This window comes from Ambystoma mexicanum, chromosome 13 (assembly GCF_040938575.1).
Source record: "Ambystoma mexicanum isolate Mex_15411 chromosome 13, UKY_AmexF1_1, whole genome shotgun sequence".
Taxonomy (NCBI): domain Eukaryota; kingdom Metazoa; phylum Chordata; class Amphibia; order Caudata; family Ambystomatidae; genus Ambystoma; species Ambystoma mexicanum.
The window spans coordinates 722,841,851-722,855,607 of NC_090938.1; the positions used below are offsets into that span (position 1 = coordinate 722,841,851).

General features: G+C 48.8%; 1 protein-coding gene across 6 annotated transcripts in view; it reads left to right on the plus strand.

Moving 5' to 3' along the window:
- Positions 1–13,757, plus strand: part of LOC138521808 (E3 ubiquitin-protein ligase TRIM39-like) — a 915,506-nt gene that overhangs the window by 563,221 nt on the left and 338,528 nt on the right. For all 6 annotated transcript variants that reach the window (XM_069634922.1, XM_069634924.1, XM_069634923.1 and 3 more), the window contains one exon: positions 1,788–1,810. In XM_069634922.1, the coding sequence (XP_069491023.1) occupies positions 1,788–1,810 (23 nt within the window). The remainder of the gene's footprint in view (positions 1–1,787; positions 1,811–13,757) is intronic.

The window sequence follows — 13,757 nt, forward strand, 5'->3', positions numbered from 1 at the left end:
CTGCAGCCAGGTTTACTCTCATTCAGGAAGAACTTAAAAACATTTGTGTTTCTGCAGCACAGACACAAACTAATCCTCTGCAACCTCTGAAAATCTACATTGAATCGAATGCTTCCTAGTAATGTGTCCTCGTCCTGAGATGCTATACTAGGCCACCACGGGCTCTGCATCAATGAGTTGTTATGTTAGGCAGATTTGTGTTACTGATTGAAGTCTCTTTTAAAGAGCAGATCTCTGTTACACAACTCTTAGAATCAAGTAAGTTTATGAAGAGCGCTCCGTAGTCTACACTATAAAAAAGCAGAATAAACAAATGAACAGTTCCCAGATATTGCAGAATGCACTGGTGCTGCTTTACTACCATGTAGCTCTAGTTTTATACAGATTGTATTCACCTGAGCAAGTACCTGCTACATCCTTACGAGGCCTTTAATATATAATAACTTGCGTAGTAGGCATATTGCAATATAGTATTAATGCGATCATTTTCAACCAACCCAAAATAATCGATCCCCTTATACACAATTTGCTAAACAAGGGAAGATGAACATTGCATGCTCAGGATCGGGGCTGTTCAGTTGGGGATTTAGACTCCTAATTGGTTCAGTCTGAGCTTCAAACTTATGTTATGTGGCATTGTGTGAGTGCAAGACTTTTTATAAATGTGTTCTGATACTTTAGCATCAGCCCAGGTCAATCTGCCTATGCAGAAAGTGGATAGCATGAATAGCTATATTCCTCACATGTTTTGGGGATATCTTGAAAATAAGTAAGAAACCCACCTCTCATTATGACTGTCAATGTATTCTTTACCTCTTATAAGCCTTTACCAGCCTACAGCTCCAGCACAGGCAGTAGCATTCAGCACTCTAAAGACCTGAAACCCTCCAACCGGAGGAGAGTTTAATCTAATCTGTGACTTCCAATCTAAATTCCGGAAGAAAGAATATGTGGGACACAACTTTATCAACCGACCAAGAGGTGCTTACATTAAGACAAGAAGTAACGCAAATTGAAGAGTATTTGAAGCCCCTGAAAATGGGGCCAGAATCCTAAAATAACATACCCTAAAGGCTGATATTAGCAGTTCTATGCATCCTTTATCTCATATTACAGAATTTGTCAATGAATTAATCACTTTGAGGAGATGATTCAAGCAGGGAGGTGACGGGAATGGGCCTGAAAACATGATCATTTTTCTAAAAGAGGATGATCTTACGTGCCTGATCTTTGACTAATTATGGGACTACAATTATCATCAACTGGGCAAGGGATTTTATCATTTTTTAGGCCAAAGAGTGATGGCAAAGTTTAACACAGATACAGGGATGTATATCCTATTAACTGCTTCTGGAATTGTAATAAATTGTCTTTGAATAGTTCACAGCTAATATTCCTGTCATTGCTGATCCTGGCTCCCAGAAATGTTAGGCTTGCCCTCTGGTTCTCGTTGTTGGGTTTTAACAGTGCTTTGGTTTTTAACCAGTGGGAGTTCATCTACTCCTTCGCCTGGTCTTCCCCTTCTACTTCAACTAATCTTAAGACATTTCGTTTAATATCGCTTAAATGATTTTTACAGCACTACTATCACTAACACGCACTTAAATTGTTGGATGAATAAGTTGTCAATACAGTATCTCTTTGTTTTACCTGTATATTTCACTCAAATAATGTAATTGTTAGTTTTCGGTTTCCTTTTGTGCTCATAAATTGAACGCTTAAAGTACAATTTTATGACCTGTGTATTCTGAGTTGTATATTAACCTGTTTCCCGTTCTTCTCCTTAGGACGTGAAGAACGTGTTGCACAGGTATGATTGTCCTTCTTTGGAAAGATCAAATTCTTCTTATTTCTCCCCCTGCAGAACCTCCTCATCCTCACCCATGGGTTCTCTTTGAATTAAATTCACACCTGGGCACTGGGGTAGGCACTGCTTAAAACATGGGTTGGTTTCACCCCTCTACAGTCTTTCTCTCGCAGCCTTTCGGGGACTTGCATAATTTGCTTTGAATAGTATTTGGGAAAAGGAAAAAGTAATAATATAGCCAGTTATGGGCACTAAGAGGTGTGTAGGAGACAGAGCATACTCTAATTAGGGGATTTTTAACAAATGCTGTGCAATATGCCTCTTAATTCACCCAAATGTAGAATAGCAATCGTTCCAGACTTAAAGGAAAGGTTCACTCGCATGTTAAATTCGACCAATCGTAAAGACATCTGCATTATTACAACAGATCTATCGATATACACTTTTTCTTTTACAGAGCTTAACTTGCATTTTGAATGATTAATATCTATGAACCAGACCTTTTCCCATCTGCCATCTTGTGATAATGTCATCTGCAACGCAATCAACCTAATGTCAAATGCGCTGGCGGCAATAAATGTTAGAAAACTCCCCTGCTTCTGACATCAGCTGCTGCATCTGCTATGCAGCACCCCTGGTCATGATATTAGCGTACAGCATCACCAATCGTAATGTCTATGTATTTACGTAATCTCATTTCTCCACACAAACACGGAAGACACTCATGCAATGCATACACACATTTATCTTTTTCACTGGCTTAGTACATAAAATCAGGTGTTAATTTAGCTATATGGTTTGTATTAAAAAATTAGATTGTGAAACATCAATGGGAGATATTCAACCTGTGTACAGTCACCACAATATACAACAAATCACATATTTTCAATCAAATTTGGTTTAGAAATTAAATAAACGCAGCTCCAAGAACATATTTCCAATTATACAATTAGTTTTTCTTTTTTGCAGTATTATGATATTTCCTGGTTTTTTTCCATATTTTTCCTGTATGTTATTTCCCTCCAAAAGCAATACAGAATTTCCAGTTTTGTCAAATATCTCCATCCAAGATCCCTATGAGAGTAATTACTTTTAAATCTTTGGAGATGCAGATTTCAAAGGTCCTACTTGCAATTTGCAATGTTCTCCAGCATGGGGTCTGGCATGGATTCACATGCTCATGAATATTCCCCGTCGTCAGGCTGGGAATCCTCGGTATAGAAAAAAAATCAGTATCAGTATCAGTTTCGTTTCTGATCTGTCTTTCTTAGTAGTAACCAATCACTGGTCTCTGGGTCATACTGCCCCCAGCCAATGACTGCCCTCTCCCTAAGCCCCGCCTCTGGCAGCCATCCTCAGATTTTTACCGCACGTTTAAGTGTTGGGAGTCCTCGTGCTGTAGCTCTCGAGCTTTTGCTGCGTTTTCACGCTTTTTCAGGAGATCAACGGGGATCCGTTTCAGAGTTTTCTACGCCCCTCAAGGGTGAAGATTTTGTCGAGTTACGCTTTTGGAGGGTTCCAGAAGTTCCGAGGCCTACCCCGGACATGGCCCAGGAGAAAGGAAGCTCGACGCCCGGGAAGCTGTTCAGGACCTGCCCTGGATGCCAGCTTCAGAATGTTTTCAAGGAGGACGAGCATTCGTTATGCCTCTACTGTCTCCATGAGGACAAGACGCACACGGAGAAGGACTGTGCGTTTTGTGGGAACATGTCGGAGCGGACCATGAAGGATCGCCACCTCTGTCTCATCAACTGGCTGGAAGGAAAGAGCCTGTCAGGCGAGAAGAAGAAAAAGAAGTCCGACTGGTCTAAGTCCTGTGAGGGCGCCCCGACGACGGGGGCCCAACAAAAGGCCAAGCACTGCGAATCCGTGGGCACCGGGAGCGCCGAACGGTTGGGCTCCTTGGCTTTCAGGCAGGGCGCATCCTCCCCGGCGCCATCAACCACGAGCCAATGCTCTGGCTCGGGTAAGAAGAAGTCCGAGAACCTGGCTAAGCTTCTGGAGAGTCCCCGGTCGATCTCAAAGATTCCGGCAGAGGGGGAGCGAGGCTCGGACCTTCCCCCCCCAAGGTGAAGGCCCCAGGCGTACAGAAGGTGACGATGGCCTTAATTCACCCTGCTAAGGCCTCGATTGAGGATGTCGCAGCGGCTCTGGCTCAGCCTGTGGAGGCTACGCCAATGGAGGCGACCTCAGGACCCAGAGTCTCCCTGCCACCACGGAGGGAGACGTCTTTCAGGCCCATTGAGAAGACCCCCACGAAGTCCTCGTTGGAAAAGGTGGGGGAGGGGCAGGTGGCCATCGTGGATACGGACACGACCTCTGAAGAAGAGCTCAACGAAGTCGTGGAAGAGGCCCAACCCATCGGGAGGGATCCCGACGAGGGCGGCGACGAGAGTGGCGGTGTCGCCGACGAGGTTCCTCAAGAGCCCTCGCGCCCGTCGTTTCCGGTGCCGCAGGACACGGCAGCCATTTTGTCAGTGATTCAGTCCTTATGCTTGGAGATAAGGACAAGGTTGCTCCTCCCCCCGACGGAGGTACCTGAGCCAGACCCGACGGGGGAACCGGAGCCGGGGCCTTGGGAAAGTCCACCACATAAGAGGAGGACGCATCCTACGCCACCTCTCCCACCTCTGCGGCCTGCTCTGCCTTCCCCCCGGTCTACTACCCACGGGGATGATACAGGCACGGACACGGCTACGACAGGTAAGGATGACGACGGAGGCGACGACGGGACGTGTCCCCCATCGCCCCTTGCTCGGGCGTCCCCGCCTGACGAGATTGGATCCTTTCATACCATGATTTCCAGGGCATCCGAGCTCTTCCAGCTCTGCCCAGAAGAGAAGAAGAAGGAAGGGTTCCTTTACCAATGGCGCGAGGCTAAAAGGAAGACGGTCCTCGCCGTACCACTTCTTGATGACATCTGGGATGAGGGGCTCGCCCTCCTCAAGAACCCTGCCACGGCGCCGGCAAAGAAAGAGGGACCGGTACGAGAAGAAGTACCGGGTCCCCGACGCTGCCCGCTTGTGCCTTCGGGCACAACCTACCCCGCATTCAGTCGTCTCGGCGGCGGCAAAGAAGAAAGCTGGGGGGGCATCGGCCTCGACATCAACTTCCCCGCCAGACGGCGAGGGCAGGAAGCTGGACACGATGGGACGACAGGTTATCTCATCCGCAGCGACGACTATCAAGGCGGCCAACGCCCTGGCTATCGTAGCCCGCTACGACAGGGAGTTGTGGTTCAAAATCGCCCCTCTGTTGGGCTTCCTTACGGACGCCAAAAGGGCTGAGGCCCTTGAAATCCTACAGGAAGGTGAGATTGCTTCGGACCACGCCATCACAGTGGAAACGGACATCGCCGACACCGGTTTCCATCAGTTGGGCAACGGCGTTTGCCTGAGACGACGAGGATGGCTCAAGGCGACGGATTTCCGCCAGGATGTACAAACCAAGATTATGGACATGCCCTTCGACGGGAACAACCTGTTTGGGAAGGCGGTTGATGAGTCCCTACAGGCCATCAAGACAGACATGGAGACTGCCGGGCACTGGGAGTGCTCCAACAACGACGGTCGTCCTTTCGGAGCTCCAGAGGCAGACAAGGTGCCTCCAAGGAATCCGGCAGTGGCTCCTCCACGTACCGCCAAGCGGCAAGATCTTCGTCCCAGGAAGCCTACAGGGGACGCGCCAAGTCAGGTGGTGGCCGTCGTCGTCGACAGGGAGGTCAAGGAGGCAAGGCAGCCTCCAAACAAGATTGAACCGACCGTGGGGTCGGGCCCCCGCCGAAGCACCCCGGTGGGAGGCCGGCTGGCGAGGTTCGTCAGCGTGTGGGAGTCCATCTCCACCGACCGTTGGGTGCTGGATGCCCTGGCCCAAGGTCACGCCCTCGAGTTCCAGAAGAAGTGCCCTCGCGTTCCACCCGTGGCCAGGAAGGAAAATCACGTCCCTCAACTACTGTTGGAAGTAAGGGCGATGCTCAAGAAAGGTGCCATCGAGCTCGTCTAAAAGAGGCTTCGGGGCTCCAGAGTTTACTCAAGGTACTTCCTCGTAAAAAAGAAGACAGGAGGATGGCGCCCCATCCTGGACCTGCGCCGACTGAACAAGTACATCAAGGCACAGAAGTTCCGGATGGTCACTCTCCAGCACGTTCTGGGACAGCTGGAGGAGGGCGATTTCCTGTCGTCGTTGGACTTGGAGGATGCGTACTTCCACATCCCCGTTCTAAAAAGACACCGAAAGTTCCTCAGGTTCGTGGTCCAAGGGCGGCACTACCAGTTCAAAGCCCTCCCGTTCGGATTGAAGTCGGCACCCAGTGTGTTCACCAAGTGCCTCGCACCGGAGGCGGCGAGGCTGCACCTACAGGGGATCCACGTCTGCCCCTACCTGGATGACTGGCTCATCCGAGCAAGGACAAGGGAGCTCGCTGTGGAGCACACTGCGAAGACCGTCCAGCTGCTCACGGACCTGGGATTCTCCATCAACTTTGCGAAATCCTACCTGGTTCCGTCGCAAGTCACCCTGTTTCTGGGAGCCAAGCTCGACACAGTGGCGTGGCTGGCCTCGCCGTCGGAGGAAAGGACCATTCTGGGCAAGGTGCAGCGTCTGCTGGCCACGGACATGGCCAGGGTAAGATCTATCAAGTCCCTCCTCGGGATGATGTCCTCCTGCATTTATCTGGTGCGCCTTTGCAGGCTTCGGATGCGCCCCTTACAAGTATTCCTCGACGCCCACTGGGTCCAGTCGACAGGCAGCTTCGAGGACAGGATCCCTCTCAACGAGACGTTTGTTCCATCAGGCGATCCGGTGGTGGGGTACCCGCTCTCATCTGTCGGTGGGCACGGACTTTCAGACCCCAGCTCACCAGGTGACTGTGACGACGGATGCCTCCCTGGAAGGTTGGGGAGCGCACTCCGGAGATCTTCATGCGAGAGGCCTTTGGCTCCAGGAGGAGAAGTCACTCCACATCAACATCTTGGAGCTCCGCGCAGTGTTCTGGGCCCTCAGGTCTTTTCTTCTCTCCCTCAAGGGCAAGGTGGTGAGGATCTTCACTGACAACACCACCACAATGTTCTACATCCGGAAGCAGGGCGGAACCAAATCCCCTGCCCTATCCAAGGAAGCCCAGGATCTGTGGCATTGGGCCGTCGCCCAAGGGATGTTTCTGGTGCCTTTTCATCTGGCAGGAATAAAAAACACCATCGCCGACTCACTCAGTAGAGAGCTGCGCTCGTGCCACAAGTGGGAACTACGCCAGGATCAAGTGGATCGACTCTTCTGACGATGGGGCGAACCCCAGATCGATCTCTTCGCGACGGCGACGAATTCCAAGTGCCGGAGGTTCGCCAGCAGGTTCCCCCAGCCGAGGAGCATCGGTGATGCTTTCTCGTTCCCCTGGGACGGCCTATTTCTTTATGCGTTCCCTCCGCTGCCCTTGCTGCTCTGGCTCATCAACCAGCTCAAGAGGTCCCCTGCAGGATGATCCTCGTCGCACCGGCGTGGCCGAGACAGATCTGGTTCCCGGACCTTCTGGACACACCAGTCAAGCTGCCGACGGACGCAGATCTTCTCTCCAGAGAAGGAGGCGCCATTCTTCACCACAACCCGGTTCGGTGAACTTGAAGGCCTGGCTCCTGCAGCACTAGAGTTTGGAGGGTACGACATCCCGGCCGACTGCAGAGAGGTTCTTGCAAAGGCAAGGGCGTCTCAACTCTCAAGTGCTACGGACATAAATGGAAGAGGTTCTCTGTCTGGTGCCGTGCACAGAAGATTAACCCTCTGCGGATTACGGCCCCTCAAGTATTGCCGTACCTACTGTCATTGGCCAAGGCTGGACTAGCTCACGCTTCCATCAAGAAACATCTGGCCGTCATCTCACGATACACCAGAACTACGGGACGGGCGTCCCCGTGGTCTCATCGACTGGTGAAGGAATTTATGGAAGGATTGTTCCGATCATTCCCGCCGGTGAAGGCCCCTGCCCCGGCGTGGGAGCTCAACATGGTGCTGGCCAGGCTCATGTGGGCCCCATTTGAGCCTATGCATTCGGCACTGTTGAAGTTTCTGTCGTGAAAGACAGCGTTTCTCGTGCCCATCACCTCCGCACGACGAGTGGGAGAGATCCAGGCCCTATCTTGCAAGCCGCCATACTTGACGTTTCACGACACAAGGGTGGTGCTGAGGATGCACGCCTCCTTCATGCCCAAGGTACCGTCGGACTTCCACCTCAACGAACCCTTGGTGTTGCCAGTTTTCTTCCTGTCTCCTTCGTCGCATGCTGAAAGGACTCTGCACTCTTTGGACGTAGCTAGAGCGCTGAAGTTCTACGTGGACCGCACGAAGAGTTTTCGGAAGACATCACAGCTGTTTGTGAACTTTGGGACTGTGAATCAAGGGAAGGCTCTCTCGAAGACTTCCATTTCCAGATGGCTCTCCGGCTGCATCATGCACTGTCACCGGTGGGCAAACCGACCGCTGCCCGGCCGTCCGAGAGCCCATTCGACCAGAGCGATCGCTGCTACCACGGCGTTCCTGTCTGGTGTGCCCCTGCTGGACATCTGCAGGGCTGCACCGTGGAGGTCGACGCACACCTTCACAAGATTCTACTGCGTCGATCGGGACTCTAGGGAGGAGTCCAGTGTCGGCCAAGCAGTGCTGCGCAACCTGTTCGCTTAAGGTGAGCCTGGTGAGGAGGTAAGAGATGCTTAATGTTGAGTTGTTGTATTGCTTAATGTTGAGCCTGTTGCCACCTCCCGTGGTTGTGCATGTGTTAACTGCTATGTATTCTCTTATTCATGTGCATGTGAATCCATGCCAGACCCCATGCTGGAGAAGGAACAAGTTACTTACCTGTAACTGTTGTTCTCCAGCATGGGTCTGGCATGGATTCACATGCGAACCCTCCCGCCTACCCCTCTGCAGCTCTTCACTTGGTCATCCTGCCACTTTACGTGCTACCAAATCTGAGGATGGCTGCCAGAGGCGGGCGTAGGGAGAGGGCAGTCATTGGCTGGGGCAGTATGACCCAGAGACCAGTGATTGGTTACTACTAAGAAAGACAGATCAGAAACGAAACTGATACTGATTTTTTTCTATACCGAGGATTCCCGGCCTGACGACAGGGAATATTCATGAGCATGTGAATCCATGCCAGGCCCATGCTGGAGAACAAGAGTTACAGGTAAGTAACTTGTTCCTTATCTCATGTTGATTTATATTGCATGCTACTACCATCCAGGGGCAGTCTCCAGATGCTCACGTGACTCTGCAAGAGAGGAGAGCTCGGTGTTTTTGTGGTGGAAGGATGATAGGATAGGTTCAGAACCCCTTGTCTGTGAGTGTTGTCTTGCATGGGGGAGTTGGTTCGGGAGGCCCTATGTGCTGTAACTGTATGGGTAAGACTCAGTGCCTCGGATGTGTGCTATTGTTGTGTTCGGTGTGTGTGTCATGTGATGTTAGGGTGGGGTTTGTGTTCGTGCACACTGTTCGTTGTATCCATTGGGGGTCTAGAGTTGCGGATGGCTGTTTGGTGTATGAGTATATTGTGTTGGTGTGCGTTAGTGTAGTGTTGATGGATTTATGGGCTGTGTGTATGGATTTCCCTCTAGTGCTGTTTCCAGAGTCTCAGGGTTGGTAGGGTGCGAACATTAGATAATTTTTCGGTGTGTTTATGTGTAGTGTTGCTAGCTCCTAATCACATGTAGAGGCGTTGGTTATGTTGGAAGAGCAGGAAGGGGGGGAAATGGGTTAGTAAGTCGGTCGGTTTGACGGCGCCTCTCGACAGAGGGAAAACGCCTAAAATGGAGACACAACAGTAAATGCAGAACCACCTAGATTTGCGATACCCGGATAAAGGGAGAAACGCCTAAAATGGGGATGCAACAGTAAATGCAGAACCACCTGGGTTTGGGATACCTGGATAGAGGGAGAAATGCCTAAAATGGGGATGCAACGGTAAATGGAAAACCACCTAGATTTGGGATACCCGGATAGAGGGAGAAACCCCTAAAATGGGGACACGACAGTAAATGCAAAACCACCTAGATTTGGGATACCTGGATAGAGGGAGAAACGCCTAAAATGGGGACATAATTTTAAATGCAAAACCACCTAGATTTGGGATACCACCTTAAGATGCATACACAGCTGTGATAAGACACTACTTACTAGCTGACTAAACTTGGTGTGCTGTGTTATGTAGGTAAGAGTGGTAGGGCGTTTGGAATACAGTAAATGCTGTACTCCCCACCCAGACCACATTTACCTTGTCAGTCGCTACTGGTTGACGGCTGACCGGCTTCCCAGGCGAAAAACAGGCAAACAGAGGGTGGAGCTGCTACTTTGGAAGCTGCCCTTTGCCTTAGGGCCCTTAGCCGAGGGGCTGCCCTGGGAGTTTGTTCTAGATGGGGCACAAAGGCCCAATCACAGAACTCGGGAGAGGATGGAGGCGGGAGCGCAGAAAAAGAATCAGGAAGAGTTGGAGGGTGTCAAGAAATGCCACGAGCAGCACACAACCAAAATGAAAAGAAGTGTGCAATTAAAATGAAGACACACTAAAATCAAACTAATGCACCAGGGTGTGCAGGCAGGCTCTTGCCTCGCGGCTGGATGTAAATTTCAGTGAGAGAGTTTGCTACGAGGACTAAGCCTTGATGGAAATGCAGCATGGGCACAGAGGTCCAATCACAACACTGGGGGCGGGATGGAGGCAAGAGCGGGAAAAGGAGTGAGGAGGGGGTCAAGAAATGCTGCAAGCAGCACACAACCAAACTGAAAAGAACCGTGCCATTTAAATGAAGACACACTAAAATCACACTAATGCACCTGGGTGTGCAGGCAGGCTCTTACCTCATGGCTGGATGTAAAGTTTGGCGAGGGAGTTTGCTTAATGGACCAATATCGCTCAACAGTTTGTATTCCCAGTGCGTTTGAAAACACCCCTATTCTGTGGTTGGAGAGTGGGAGCCCTTGATTTATATGGTGGTGTAAAGGGCTTGGCGGGGGAGATATCTGATTTCATGATGGATTATAATCTCAAAAAGCCTGCCGGCATGCCAAATCTTCTTACAACATGCTTTGAATGGGCACGTTGCTTTTGTTAGGAGGGGTAACAAACGGACACGCCTGTCGTTCTCTCTGTCTTCCCATATGATAGTCGAGATCCGAACATTAGGGAGTATTATATTTGCATGTTAGCTGCAAACACCCTCAGCTGGAATATAAATTCCATGCAATAACAGGTAAGCAGATGTAACTGTTAGTCAATAAGAAAACTTTAATATTCTGACAAAGAATAAACTTTACAATATATGCTGTTTTATTTATTTATTAATAAGTTAATAATCCTTTTTTCGAACATCCTAAATATATTATTTCATAATACTAATCAAACATAAATCTGTTACTTACAACATACTTCCTTCGTCCATGTTGATTCTGTTCTCGTGGATACGCAACTGAATTTGTAACTTCGGCATCATAAAATGCAATATGGTTGTTTTAAAACAAAGAATGCCTGATTCTAAATAGATGGTGTGTAACTTTATATCCTGTTACATGCTGAACTCCTGTGTAGTCTCATGGTCACGTTTTCGAGAGAATCGCTTTGATTACTGTATTGTATTGTACTAGATTTGTAAAGCGCAACTAAGGCTCGAGAGCATCTAGGCGCTGAGAAGGATGGACAGTCCAGGAGTACTTCCACAACATAAGAGTATTAAAAAAGATAGGTTTTCAGTGCTTTGCGGAATTGAAGATAGTCTCCAATATCACGCAGTTAGGCCGCACAGAAGGTGCGAGAACCGAAAAAGAACGACCGCCCAGCCAAGCTCTCTGGTAACGTGGCACTTTAAGTAGCACTTGGGAGGATGAGCAGAGGCATCTGGTGTGTTCGTAATGCTCCAGCTTATTTTCAGGTAGGTTGCGCCAGTGTTGTGAAGGGTCCGGTGGGTGATACATAAGGTCTTAAACTTCACTCTGGTCTTGGCTACAGTAACATGTTTGCAGAAGGGGTAAGTCTTGGGGCGTCTAATGCCAGCCTTGCCATGAAATTCTGATGCACTTGCAGCCGCTGTATCTGGTAACGTGATTGTCCCATGTAGACCCCATTACAATAGTCCAGGGATCCCATAATTGCTGAGATAACCCGTACGTAGCACTTTTAATTTAACAAAGCCAGAGTTATAGACTGCTGATATCTGGGCTTCATGAGAGCCCATACGAAGGAGCCTGCCACTGATACTTTTAACAGAGATGCTGGGAGTAGAGCATGGGCCTAGTGAGTCAGGTCAGAACTCATGACTCCAAGTGGTTTTAGCCGTATGGGAGCCAAACACAAGAACTTCAATGTTTTCCGCGTTGAGCTTCAACCAGTTGGATGCCATCCAACTTCCTATGGCTGACACACAGTCTTTCAGCTTAACGGGGGGGGGGCTCAGTTGAAGGTGAGGCAAAACAAAACACCAGTTGGATGTCATCCGCACAAGTATAAAAGTGGAATCCAAACTTAGAGATAAGATCAATGACAACGCTGACCTTGGGGCACAGGGCAAGGCAGAGACAAGGGTGGAGAGACACAAGCCCGGAAAGAGACATCCTGTGTACGTTCAGCAAAGAAAGAGGCAAACCATGCCAATGGAGCTCCCAAGATTCCAGCTTGTTCAAGGCGGCCAAGGAGAATGTCATGATCCACAGTATCAAAGCCTGCAGAGATGTCAGGAAGAATCAATGTCCCCCCCAACGGTCTTGAAGTATGGCCAAGATGTCCATGAGTGAAATTATGACAGACGCTGTGCCCATCAAGGGGCGAAAGCCCAACTGATAAGGGTGAAAACAGCCATCAGTTTCCAAGAAAGAGATGGCGTAATTAGAGCCTCCATGAGTTTCATAAAAACGGGCAGTTGGGATATTGGCTGGTATGTTACCTGCTACAGAGGAATCAAGTTGGTGCTTTTTTAAAAGAGGCGAGACCAGTGCCCGCTTCAGTGGGGCAGGAATCGTCCCTGATGTAAAGGATTGGTGAAGTGCCACAGTGACTAAGGAGATGGCTTTCTGGGGGAGTGCCTGAAGGATATAAAGCGGTACAGGGTCACTCGGGGAAGCTGATTTCAATTGTCCCAGAGCCTTGGCCACAATTGTTTCGTCCACTGGTTCAAATTGAAATGCTCTCTTTAGGAGAGGTTCAGCCAATGCGACAGGAAGTCCTGTCACTTGTGCAGCCTCGACACAGGTCTTACTTTCAGCACAATCGCTTGACGAATTAAGCTACTCTTCTCAATGAAAAAGGTGTAAATAGCGTCATAGTTTGTCTGATAGCCAAATACTTTGTTTTTCATTGGAGGAAGAGATGATAGTTCTTTGGCACTTTTGAAAAGTTCCTATGTAGAGCATGCAGCGTTAATAATACGGTTTACACAAAACCTGGATTTTCCTCACTAATCATTTTATGGTAGCGTTATCACTGATGAAGGTCATCAAAGGTTGTATATGCACTTACATTTTCTACAAACTTCACGTTTACAAACAGACATTCCTTAGCAGTAGCAATCTTACCTTCTTTATTGTAGCCTCTATCTTATGTTCACCTGTTTAAATAGTAGTATGTCCATTGAGCATACCACTATGATCCACGCTGCTAACCCTGTGCCAAATAATTATACACAATGAAACAAGTATTCGTTCAGCATGCCTTCTGACGAATTTGAGTTAGTGAAAAGAACACGTGATCTTACTTAATTTATATATCACACATGATCTTTGTGTACATCATTATTACCACATCCCTCTTCTTCGCCCCAGTACGTACTTTTGATGTCACAGCCCCCCTTAAAATAATTAGTTGACAAACTTTTACAGAAGTTAACCATTCTATTCTTTAAGATTTTAATGCACTGTGCACATTTTAAGTCATTTCTTAATTGCTTTAGAATTAATTATTATAATTACAAAACACAATATA